The sequence below is a fragment of the Gekko japonicus genome, unplaced genomic scaffold, assembly GCF_001447785.1.
Source record: "Gekko japonicus isolate JY-2015 unplaced genomic scaffold, Gekko_japonicus_V1.1 scaffold324, whole genome shotgun sequence".
NCBI classification, from domain to species: Eukaryota; Metazoa; Chordata; class Lepidosauria; order Squamata; family Gekkonidae; genus Gekko; species Gekko japonicus.
The window spans coordinates 324,981-336,917 of record NW_015168056.1 but is presented as its reverse complement, the minus strand read 5'-3'; the positions used below and the strand labels follow the sequence as shown (position 1 = coordinate 336,917).

General features: G+C 48.1%; 1 protein-coding gene across 1 annotated transcript in view; it reads right to left on the bottom strand.

Moving 5' to 3' along the window:
* The window catches only part of CHD2 (chromodomain helicase DNA binding protein 2), a 112,767-nt gene that overhangs the window by 90,200 nt on the left and 10,630 nt on the right, over positions 1 to 11,937 (bottom strand). The window contains 2 exon segments of the mRNA XM_015414497.1: positions 2,797 to 2,883; positions 6,087 to 6,306. Coding sequence (XP_015269983.1) covers positions 2,797 to 2,883; positions 6,087 to 6,306 — 307 coding nt within the window.

Here is an 11,937-nt window from a genome sequence, read left to right as displayed (position 1 = left end):
GGGAGGGAGGGAGGGAGGGAGGGAGGGAGGAAGGAAGGAAGGAAGGAAGGAAGGAAGGAAGGAAGGAAGGAAGGAAGGAAGGAAGGAAGGAAGGACCTTTACAGAATCAGCTGACCTTTCAAAAAGGAAAAAAGTTATCCACAGCCTTCCGCAAATCCTGCCACACTTTCATAAATGTAAAACCTATCGGGTTGGATTCAATGGAGAATTTCTGCAGATTGGGGGGGACGACACTGGGTGTTTGTCACCAATTCTTCTCTCCCACCACAAGCCTCTGGCACTCCCCCATGTAGTTCCCCAGTCAACGAGCAGCATTTTTTTTTGGGGGGGGGGAGGTTGCAGCAGGACTGGGGAGGCAACAACGTCACATTCGATGAACAGAAATTCCCTCCTGTCGGTAGAAATCCTCCACACAATTCAGGCCTGTCATCATCTGTGCATTTTCCTCTGCCACGTTTCAAAGGTGAGGAGGACTTCTGCGAGCAAGTCACGCTGCCCTCCGGGGCCATTACTTCAGCCCAAGACGCCCATTTGGATGGCATCACCCTGGCCCATCTGCACAAACATGGCACTGTTTGATACCACTTTAGTTTAGACTACTTTTCCGTGTTCATCTGGCTGTCCATTGTGGGAAACAAACACCTGGAAATTGGGACTTCTGGGTCTGATCCAGCAAAGCTCTTCTGATGTTATCAACACTCACCGTTCCTCTCATTCCGAGTTTGGAAAAGGTGCCAAGAAATCTCCAAAAGATCCCCAGCTTCCCAAACGGAAGAACTGCTGCCCGCAAGATGTTCGTCACCTCACGCGAGGGACATCCATCCCCCTCCCGGGTCTGTGACTGCTGGCCAGGCCAAAGCCAGGCTTCGGCCTAGCGACTAACTGGTGGCAGCACAGTGCCAGAAGGGGACACCAGTCTCCCCCCTCCTTGCTGCTGTTGGCCTGGCCGGGGTGAGCCAATCCCCCCCTTCCCTGGTGCCACTCTGTTGCCCTCTTTATTGTGACCCCCTCAAGCAATCGTTTTAGAGGCTCGGCCAGAGACCCAACCCTGCTGGGGGGAGGACGCAAACCTGGTTCAAATTCAAACAGTAAATGAGACTCAAGGGTTACACCACTGTCTGTATGAATAGAGGGGATAGCCAGTGTGGTGTAGTGTTTGGGGTGTTGGAAGACCCAGGTTCAGCCACCGAAGCTTGCTGAGCAACCTGGGGCCAGCCACACACTCTCAGCCTAAGGGCTGCGAGGGTAAAATGGGAGAACAACGCAAGCCGTTTCGGTTCCCCACTAGAGAGAAACACGAAGTTAATTAACAGAAAGTGCCGAGGGGAAAAAGATGTGGAAAGCGGAAATCGTGTTCCTTCACTGAGATGGATGAAGGAGTGTGTCTGTCGATGTTTGGCTACCCAATAACCAACAACACATGACTCTTAAGACGTTGGCCATTGGTTCTGCCGAAGTTTAGATCACCCTCTTGTTGAGTCTGTGAGTACTTTTAGAATTCAGAGATCGGGGAATGCGGGCCACGTCAAAATGGCTGCCATGGAAGGCCAGGCCGGTCAGAAAATGGCTGCCATGCAGTACTGGGGCCAAGCACAAAATGTTGGGCAGTTGCCAGCTACTCATTCACCTTCTACGAAGACAGTTGTTTCTGGGTGCTGTTCAAAGGAGGTGCAGGAGAGCCAGGATTGGCTCTTTGTTTTTGGAAAGAGTAAATGGACATCAGGAAACCCACTGACCGGTGCCATGGTGCCCATCGGCACCGCATTGAGGATCACTGGTTTAAGAGGGCCTTCTTTGACCGAGTCATGTTGCCCGCAAATCCGAATCCGAGAGAAGAGGGCGGCTTCAGCTCCGAAATGGGTGCATTTCTCCACAATTTAGCAATGAGAACTCCTAAGGCGGGTGCCTGACTCTAGGCACCTAAATCCATATATAGGCACCCAAGCATAAATGGACCCACTTTCAGAGGACTGGGTGCCGCTTATATTTTAAGGTGCTTGAATATAAATTTAGGTGCCTACCTTTAGATTTCCAACTTGGGCACTCTCTGTTTTACTCTGACCTTTCCTGAGTCTCATTTTGTCCATCTGCAAAAAACGGAGGGGGAGAAGAACAAAACAAAAAACAAACATGGCTTAACCCTCTTTTGAGATCGGATTCGAGAGGGAGGGAGCACCGTGGGCGAAAGGAATAGATAAAATAAATAACCAACCCCCCCCTCCAACCAAGCCAACTAATGAAGACGGCAACAACGACGAAATGACAGGGCTCCATTACCACATTTCTTTTAATACGGTCAGATGAAAATGAAGGAGGGAAATGGCTCAGCCGACAGATGAAGAACCCAACACTGAATTGCTCTCATGCATTGGAATGGAGGGAACTACTACGAATCTAAAAATGCAAAAGAGGGGGGGGGGACGGGTTCACAGAACTCAAGATCAAACACACACACACACGTTTCAGCATGCACAAAAAATGCACCCCGCTGTGCTGTCCCATTAGATCCCAGAATGATGCACTTTCTGGCAACCGATTCCTGGTTTTCTTTTGTTTTTCTTGCATTTTGCAAAATGGCACCAGACTTGCATCAGGCCTACGCGCTGTCCCTTTCCAGTCAATGAGAAGCCAACAACCCCCACCCCACCCCAATATCTTTTGGTGAGACTGCAGGAACCGTGCCCTCTCCACCAGCAAAATGCAAACGCTACTTCCACTTCGACGTGTAAAGGGTGACACCAAATACAGCAGCACTTGGAGCCTCCCGATTTCACCTTCACCACAGTCCCTCCTTACCTCTTCTTTAATATTAAAACGTGAGGGCTCCTGTCTGCTGCGGTTTGACCTCCTCACCCCATAAACGTCAGGATATTCTTCCCACATCTGCAAAAACAAGCCAGACCTGTATTCTTTACCCATCCTTCATGCAAAGGTCTCAGGGGCTGCCCCATGAGTTTCCCCACGCATATTTCATTCTCACAACAGCCCTGCGAGGTAGGCCTGTATCTGACCGCTCCATTCGGCATCGCCTGAAGCTCTTCTCCACCTCTTCCCTCCAACTTAAGTGGGCTCTTCCGACAAGCAAAGTCGCTTATGTTGTGGGAAGGTTCCTGAAGGCTCTGGGCTTTGCTGAGGTAGAATACAGCAAACAAAGCCAAAATACTGTGTACAAAAACCAAAAGATGGGCGCTTCCGACAAGCAAAGTCGCTTATGTTGTGGGAAGGTTCCTGAAGGCTCTGGGCTTTGCTGAGGTAGAATACAGCAAACAAAGCCAAAATACTGTGTACAAAAACCAAAAGAATAAAGAAATTGTACAAAGCCGTTTACTCAAGACTCAATGTACATTATTATAAACTAGGGGAAAGGCCCGTTGTGGAAATAAATACAACGGCCTCTAGAAAGAGGCTCTGGGCGGGTACCCCGGCCTTGGACACTCAGTGTCAATTTGCTGTGGCGACCATTTTCTCCAGGGGAACTGATCTCTGCTACCTTCCACCTCCCACACACCTGCAGCCTCTCCCGTGCTCTGAAGCCCTGACTGCTACGTCACATTGGCTGTCATATGGGGGCCACCTCAGCAGCATATAAGGATACAGAGCCCACCATTTTCTCCAGGGGAACTGATCTCTGCCATCTGGAAAGCAGTTGTAATTCTGAGTGATCTCCAGCCCTCACCTGGAGATTGGACACATTTTACCTCAGAACAGCAAACTGTTTAGAATGTTAGAGGCAAAAGCCAATCAAGTCGCATATGCAAACGACCTCTGTGTTCCGAGGCAGAGGCCAATGAGGCTGCATATGCAAATAACCTCTGTGTTCTGACTGGCTATGGGGGGAGAGGAAGAGCAAACTGTTTAGAATGTTGGAGGCAGGACTCAGGCAAAGCAGCCAGTGGATAGGGAGACCCTTTGACTGACAGATCAGACAGCGAACTGATTTTGGAGCGTGTGGAATGTTCTAGAGAAGTGCCACCACCATTCGGCTTGTATTTATAAGGGAGATAGTATGTAGGAAAAAACCTCACATTGTTCTATGCAAATCATGTGTCCTCACTACAAACACCGTATCTCAAAATTATGTAACAATCCAAAATGAATCATAATCATAACCAGGGCTAAAAAAATGACCTGACGCGTTTCGGCCGAATCGGCCTTCCTCAGAGGTCATACAAATGTGGCTAGATGGTAAATAGTTACATTGTTCAGAAGGAAAATACCCAGGCACAGGGTAAATATGCGCATACAACCTTTTTAGTGCAATCACTAGCCCAGTAGTTATAAAATCAACCTATGGTCATGGCCTATAAAACCACTTCTTAGATTGTGTTGCCACAATGTTCACAAGTAAAAAGCCTGGTTATCTTCCTTCTGAACAATTTTCTTTATGGTCCTGATTGAATTTGTATTTTGTATATATTTTTGATTGTGTTTTTATGAATGTAACTATTTACCATCTAGCCACATTTGTATGACCTCTGAGGAAGGCCGATTTGGCCGAAACGCGTCAGGTCATTTTTTTAGCCCTGGTTATGATTATGGTTTATGTATATTGGTTGTAATTGGGCCCCTATATATGTTTTAATTTGATATTATCAATAAATACATGTACCTCTTTTTATAAATAGTTTTTATATTGGCCCTCCTTTCCACTAACCTTTGTTTGGTTTTGGAGTTCTTTGTTAGGTTTAGTTTTTTTTCCTTTTCTTGTTCCTGCTACAATCCAAAATGAACACATGCAAGTACAACGTGGCTTAGTGGTAGTGCTCAAATTTCCACTCACAGATTCATTCCTTTAATTGTACCAATTAATCACAAGGTATGAGGGGAAAAAACTCCCAAGTTCTTCAATAAGTTGCGTTCCATCACAGAATTCGTGTGAGATCAATGGCGCTTACTGCCCGTTTTTGAATCCTTTGTGAGAATCTTTCCTGTTATATAACTGATCGTTCGGATCCGCTCTTCAGAAAGCAATTGCCGAAATGCAATTTCCCGAAGCTAGCTACCGCATTGGGAGTCGCTGGAACCATTTCTTTGATGAATCTTCTACTGCTAAGCGGATCTGGATGGAAAGCAACTTATTGAAGAACTTGGGAGTTTTTTCTCATACTTTGTGATTAATTGGTATCATTAGAGGACTGAGTCTGAGTGGAAAAGGACAGAGTCTGAGTGGAAATTTGGATGCTACTATGGAGCCATGTTTTGTACTTGCATGTATTCATTTTGGATTGTTATATAATTTTAACATATGGTGTGTGTATGAGGTTACATAATTTGCATAGAATAATCTGGGGTTTTTACCTACATACCATTTAGAATGATGCACTCTGAGTCTTGAGCAAACGGTTTTGTACAATTTCTTGACTCATTTGGTTTTTGTGCACAGCATTTTAGCTTTGTTTGCCATTTCCTGCTGTGTTCCTCCCTGTATTTGTTGGAGGTAGAATACAGGCCTACTCGACGGGCCCATTGTAACTTCGGGGTACAGCAGGCATCTTAACCCAGGTCTCCCTAAATCTACCATCAGCCCCCATAAGCATTTCAGCTGCTCTCTGCAGCTATTCAAATCCTTTTACGGCAAACTGGTAATCACACACGTAAGGTTCACAGCAGATCCATGCAAATCAAACCCAGGCTTGGAAGAATTGTTCTTTCTGAAGCTGACTAGCAAGACAAGGGGAGTACGGTGGTCCGGGTAGCAGTTTCGAAGGTCCCCCATCCAAACTCACTCAGGATACAACTTAAGTCTGTGGCATTAAAGGCAAAGGGCTAGATCCTGCGGGAGGTGTTCTCCTCTGGCTCCTTCCACCACTTAGGAAGGCGCCATGGCTCGGGAACAGGACATCTCTTTTACACACCAGGTTCGATCCACGGCACCTCCAGTTAAAAGTACCAAGTAGCAGAGGATGTGAAATATCTCCATTTGTGACCCTGGAGGGCCGCTGACAGTCAGAGGAGGCAATACTGACCTTGACGGACTGATAGTCTGACACAGGACAAGAGAGCGTCACGTGTATGCTTGTGTGTGCCTCCACCAGCGGACCAGACTGCCAGAATGCATCCCACAAGTGTACAAGGAGCTGGCGTACCTTTTTGACGTCCGCTATCCTTTCTTTCTTGGAAGCCGGCTTCTCTTTTGCTTCGCGGGGCGTCTGCCGAGATTTAGAGCCCGTCGACTCGCTCTCCGACTCGGACTGGCTCTCCGAGGACTCCGAGCTGCTGTTGGACTCGCTCCCATGATCGCTGGCCTGCTCGCTGTCGGACTGGCTCGCCGAGTCGGATCCTGAGGCCTCTTCAGATGCTGAGTGACTAAGGATAAAGACCAGGGCGGTTTGTTACTGTCAAGGACTAGGACGTGGCACACACAAGCCATGAGCAGTGCTCCCTCTAAGCAGTGGAGTCTTGTGAGCAAAAATTCTACTTTGTGAGGAGGTACTGGCGTTAAAATTGTGGGCGAGTCATTTGGCTCCTGCATAAATTAGTTGGCCCTGGAGCCATCCTTCCTGAGCGAAGACAAAAATGGATGAGCCGGAGGAGAAAAAACTGTGAGCTGGCTCACCCTAACTCAGCTTAGAGGGAACACTGGCCAGGAGTGTGTGTAAAGTCATAGCCACCCTGTGGCAACCCCGCAGAGCTTTCAAGGCAAGGGGTGGCAGTTTTGCCCTTGCCTGTTTCTGTGTAGCAACCCGTGACTTCATTGGAGGTCTCCTATACAAGTACTAACCAAGGCCGACCCTGCTTAGCTTCCAAGAGCAGATGAGACCAAGCCGGCCTGGGCCATCCAGGTAAAGGCAAGAGATATACAGAGGTGGTTTGCCATTGCCTGATTCTGCGTAGCAACCCTGGACTTCCTTGGTGGTCTCCCATCCAAGTCCTAACCAAGGCTGACCCTGTTCAGTTTCCAAGATCTGATGAGCCCAGGTAAAGGGCAAAGAGACATACGGAGGTGGTTTTGACAGTGCCTGCCTCTGCAAAGCAACCCTGGACTTCCCTGGAGGTCTCCCGTTCAAGTACTAACCAGGGCCAATCCTGCTTAGCTTCTGAGATCAAGCTAGGCTGTGCCACCCAGATTAGGGACAACAGGAACCTGTGAAAACCAGGTGCTTTCTCAGCTCCACACCTACCCTGTCACACCTTCCATCAGCAGCGACCAAGTCAATTTTAGTTATGGCATGGGTTGGCGAGTGGTCAGGAAGGCAATGTTTACAAGTAACTGTGCTGGATTATGTGCTTCTATTCAAACAAGAAGAAGAGGAGGGGGAGGAGGGGGAGGAGGAGATTGGATTTATACTCCCCGCCCTTCACTCAGAGTCTCAGAGCGGCTTACAAACTCCTTTCCCTTCCCCTCCCCACAACAGGCACCCTGTGAGGTAGGCGGGGCTGAGAGAGCTCTGACAGAAACTGCTCTTTTTAAAGGACAGCCCTGACAGAACTATGGCTTGACCAAGGTCATCCAGCAGCTGCAAGTGGAGGAGTGGGGAATCAAACCTGGTTCTCCCAGATTAGAGTCTGCGCACCTAACCACTACACCAAACTGGCTAAAATTGTTTTGAATACGAGCTGGCAAACTTGAGTGTGGAGGAAAAGGGAGGAGGAGGAGGAGGAGATTGGATTTATACCCTGCCCTTCACTCGAAGTCTCAGAGCAGCTTACAAACTCCGTTCCCTTCCCCTCCCCACAACAGACACCCTGTGAGGTAGGCGGGGCTGAGAGAGCTCTGAGAGAACTGCTCTTTCAAGGACAGCTCTGACAGAATTGTGGCTTGCCCAAGGTCATCCAGCAGCTGCAAGTGGAGGAGTGGGGAATCAAACCCGGTTCTCCCAGGTTAGAATCCGCGCACTTAACCACTACACCAAACATGCACTAGATGACCCTGGTGGTCCCGTCCAACTTTATGATTCTATGGTTCCTTTATTATCTTGAGGATCTGGCCTCAAACTTACTTCCTTCAAAGGGCATTGTGTAATAAAATCTAGCTTCTCGTGATCCCCCCCCCCCCAAAGTCTGTGCAATAAGCATTGTCTGCTTTGCTAGTGAATCTAAAAAAATGGCGGCCAGGAGAACAATATCTTGATCGACTACACCTTTCAGAAGCTGATGAAGGAAACTGAATTTTAACACATCATTATCATCTGGCATTTCTCTGTCTACTACCTGCTGTAAAAAGATAGAAACGTTCCTAGGTAGCATAGGGGTGTCGTTCAAAAGATGGTGGAATTTGTGGGCATTGCAGGCTGTGGCTGGTTGGCTCAGGCTGAGTCGGCTGAAGCTAAGCCCGGCAAAGACAGAGGTTCTGGGCTTAGCTCGGGTTGGTTCAGGGCTGGGGCTCCTTCTCCCGGCCTTCGACGGGGTGCCTTTGGTGCCGGCGCCGAGGGTTAAGAGTTGATGACAATTATTTGAGGCAGCACACTTCAGTCTATCACTGACACAATGAGAGGTGTTCCTTCAGAAATCCATACATGCACACCCAGAAGCCTGACTCCCATGAAGAATCATGGGAGGGGGATTGATTTGGAAATTTCCCCCTTCAGAAATTCCCTCTATAATCTTTCAGGAGGTTGTCTCAGCTAATTTCCTCATCCTTTTATTTCCCTCTAACTGATTTTCAACTGCTCACAGCACACTGTATCACTGGAGTATATTCAGTCCTCATCAGGGCGGGGAGTGTGTGTGTGTTAAATATGCTGCTACCAGGGCCAGGGCTTTTTTTTGTGTGTGTGGTGGCTCCTACCTGGTGGAATGAGCTCCCGGAAGAGATCAGGGCCCTGCGGGACCCTGTACAGTTCCGCAGGGCCTGTAAGACAGAGCTCTTCCGCCAGGCTTTCGAGTAGGAGCCGCCGCCGTCACTGTACCACCATCACGTTGCCATCTCTGGTTATGCGAACTGGCCTTGGGAACGGAGAACGGACAGAGCGTAGACCAATCAAGAAGCGACAGCAGTACCTCTGAAACATTGCACTGGAGTCCCCGTCTTGGATGATATATTGTTGTGAGCACCGATTTTAGATGTATAATTGTAATCTGATTGTTTTATTTGGTTTTAGTGTTATGAATGGCAATTGCCTCTAGTTAGCCGCCCTGAGCCTAATAAATAAATAAATAACATTTGTGATTATAGAGGAAACCTGGACTAGGAATCTGAGGTAATTCTACTACTCCCCCCCCCCTTTCCTCCTTCAGGGATTCACACCAACACCTTCCTTTCACAGCACAAAAAAGTCAGTTCATTCAGCTCTTTCAACGCACAGTAGATGCACTTTTTGACTGGAATTTCACTGTGCGAAACGGCAAAATCTGCTGGCAAAGGATGGCTGAAGTGGGCTGGAGGTGAATTATTTGCCATGTGTGAAAGCGTCTTATCGTCTCTTCCTTAGAAGGGCTCGCTTGCTTCGTGATTTGGTGGAAAGGGACAAGATATCGATTGTTCACAGCCAGGGACAGCGGAACTCGGCCATCGACAGTCACAATTCCACACACAGCTTTGCAGAGCTGATGGGGTGTTTCGGTCAGAAAGTGAAGGAATGATTTCTCTTGGAACTCCTCCTGAAACCCAAGAATCTCAGTCTACTGAAACAGGGTCTGGTCTCTTGGGATATTTCCCCCAATCCTTTCATAAGACCCCTAAGCTTACTATTTCCCTCAGGTAACACAGGATTCCTGCCAACCTAGCAGTTTGAAAGCAAGAAATTGCAAGTAGATAAACAGGTACCACTTCGGTTGGAAGGTGACAGCGTTCCGTGCGCCTCGGTGTTTACTCATGCCGGCCACATGACCACAGAAACGTCTTCGGACAGCGCTGGCTCTTCGGCTTGGAAACGGAGATGAGCACCGCAACCCTAGAGTCGGACTCGACTGGCTTTCGAGCAAGGGAACCTTTACCTTTACCTAACACAGGATACCTGCCCTATTCCTGCCTTTTTACCAGCCCCTGAGCCCTGTTTACCTACCCTATATATGAGTTCTCTTCCTTCATCGGTCAAAGCTTAATTATATAGCTAACCCCCTAGTAGATTTCCTGTTTCTCGGTCGCTTCCCCGAACCCTCACTGAGGCCATGACAGACTTTAACTCCATTTATAACGCCCCGCCCCCAAAGATTCCACAGCCTCTCATTGGCTGCTTCAGTATGCCCACTCCCCTTGCAGGCAGGGATTGGCTAGGGTAACGGGGGGGGGGGAGAACTAGATGTCCCAGGTGGTCTCCCATCCAAGTACAAACCCAGGCCCGACCCTGCTTAGCGTCTGAGATCTGACCAGCTTGGGCGACCATTTCCGTTCGCAAACACGATTTAAAATCATCAAAGGCAGGGGGCAAAAAAAAAAAAGTTCGACAGTAAAAACCCTCACTTAGATGCTCCCCAAATTAAACGGCATACTAACTTGTTGCTATGCGCGTTAAAATACGGGACCTCAAACTGAATTAAGCCTTTACGCAACCCCACGGGGTCCGATGTTAGTTTCTTAAATATTTTTTATTTACGTTATTTCGGAAAACAACACAGAACCTACAGTTTATTCTTGAACAGCGATGCTCAGAACCTCGCAAAAGGACAGCACTTTACAGCCGGCAGCTTTGGAGATGGGTGTTGGTTAACGGATCGACATTCAAAGGTGATCCATCTTTCCAGGATCCCTTCCTGCTTTGATCTGCCCAGTTCTCCTTTATCATGTAAATCGCCCTCCTCTATTCAGAAATCTCAGAGGAAAGAGCCGGGCAGCAGCTACTGAGAAGACCAACATTCCCCTTGAGACAGATGCTAAATATCTCCTACGATATTTATAATTAGAGCACTGAGATTTCCCCCACCACCACCTCTCTCCCCCTCCAAAGTAAAGGCAACGTTCCATAAGTTCATAAAAGAGTCAGACGATCCGATTTTTAACCATTAATTTATTTCATTTCGTACCAACGTTTGACTTAAATCACACCTCGGCAAGCCAACGTGTTGGCTATCCAGCCCCAGTGTCAAAAAGCGTCATGTTGAAGGATAATGAAAGGCGCACTTTTAAAAGGACTGTGAAAAGGCCAAGTTCTTTCATCTGAGACACAAAGAAAAGAAAAGGAGCTGCGATGAAAGATATTTCCTCAGGAAGCTGGCAGAGGGCAGCAGTGAAACACTCCTCTGGAAAAGAAACCGCTCCAGAGGCACGGAGCCAATCTTCCAGGAGCCATTTTAAAACTATCCTCTGTGCTCAATGTTCCACCATCTTATGACCGGTGCAATGTTCCCTCTAAGCTGTGGAGTCCTGTGAGCAAAAATTCCACTTTGTGAGCTACTGGCATTAAATTTGTGAGCGAGCCATTTGGCTACTGCATAAATTAGTTTGCTCCGGAGCCATCCCTTCCTGGGCTGAGACAAAAATGTGTGTGAGCTGGAGGCTAAAAAAACTGTGAGCTAGCTCACACTAACTCAGCTTAGAGGGAACACCGGCTCGGGTGTTGCTTTCCTTGCAAATAACTGAAGGAGAGTGAAACCCTAGCACTGAAAGCAAGCGAAATTAAATAGGCAGGGCTTGGGGGGTGGGGGGGCGGACCCTGAAAGTAGAATGAAAATCCGTTAAAGAAAAGCAGCTTTTTAAGAGAAGAAGAAGAAGGATTGGGTTTATACCCCGCCCTTCACTTGGAGTCTCAGAGCGGCTTACAAACTCCTTTCCCTCCCCCTCCTCACAACAGACACCCTGTGAGGTGGGTGGGGCTGAGAGAGCACTGACAGAAACTGCTCTTTTTCAAGGACAGCTGTGCCAGAGCTTGTGACTGACTCAAGGTCACATCAGCAGCTGCAAGTGGAGGAGTGGGGGAATCAAACCCGGTTCTCCCAGATTAGAGTCCACACACTTAACCACTACACCAAACTGGCTTAAAAGATAAGATGGCCACTGAAATGCTGTCCCTCCTTCGCCATCATTCCAGAAGGGGTTTCAAGAAACGAGAGGCACGACAT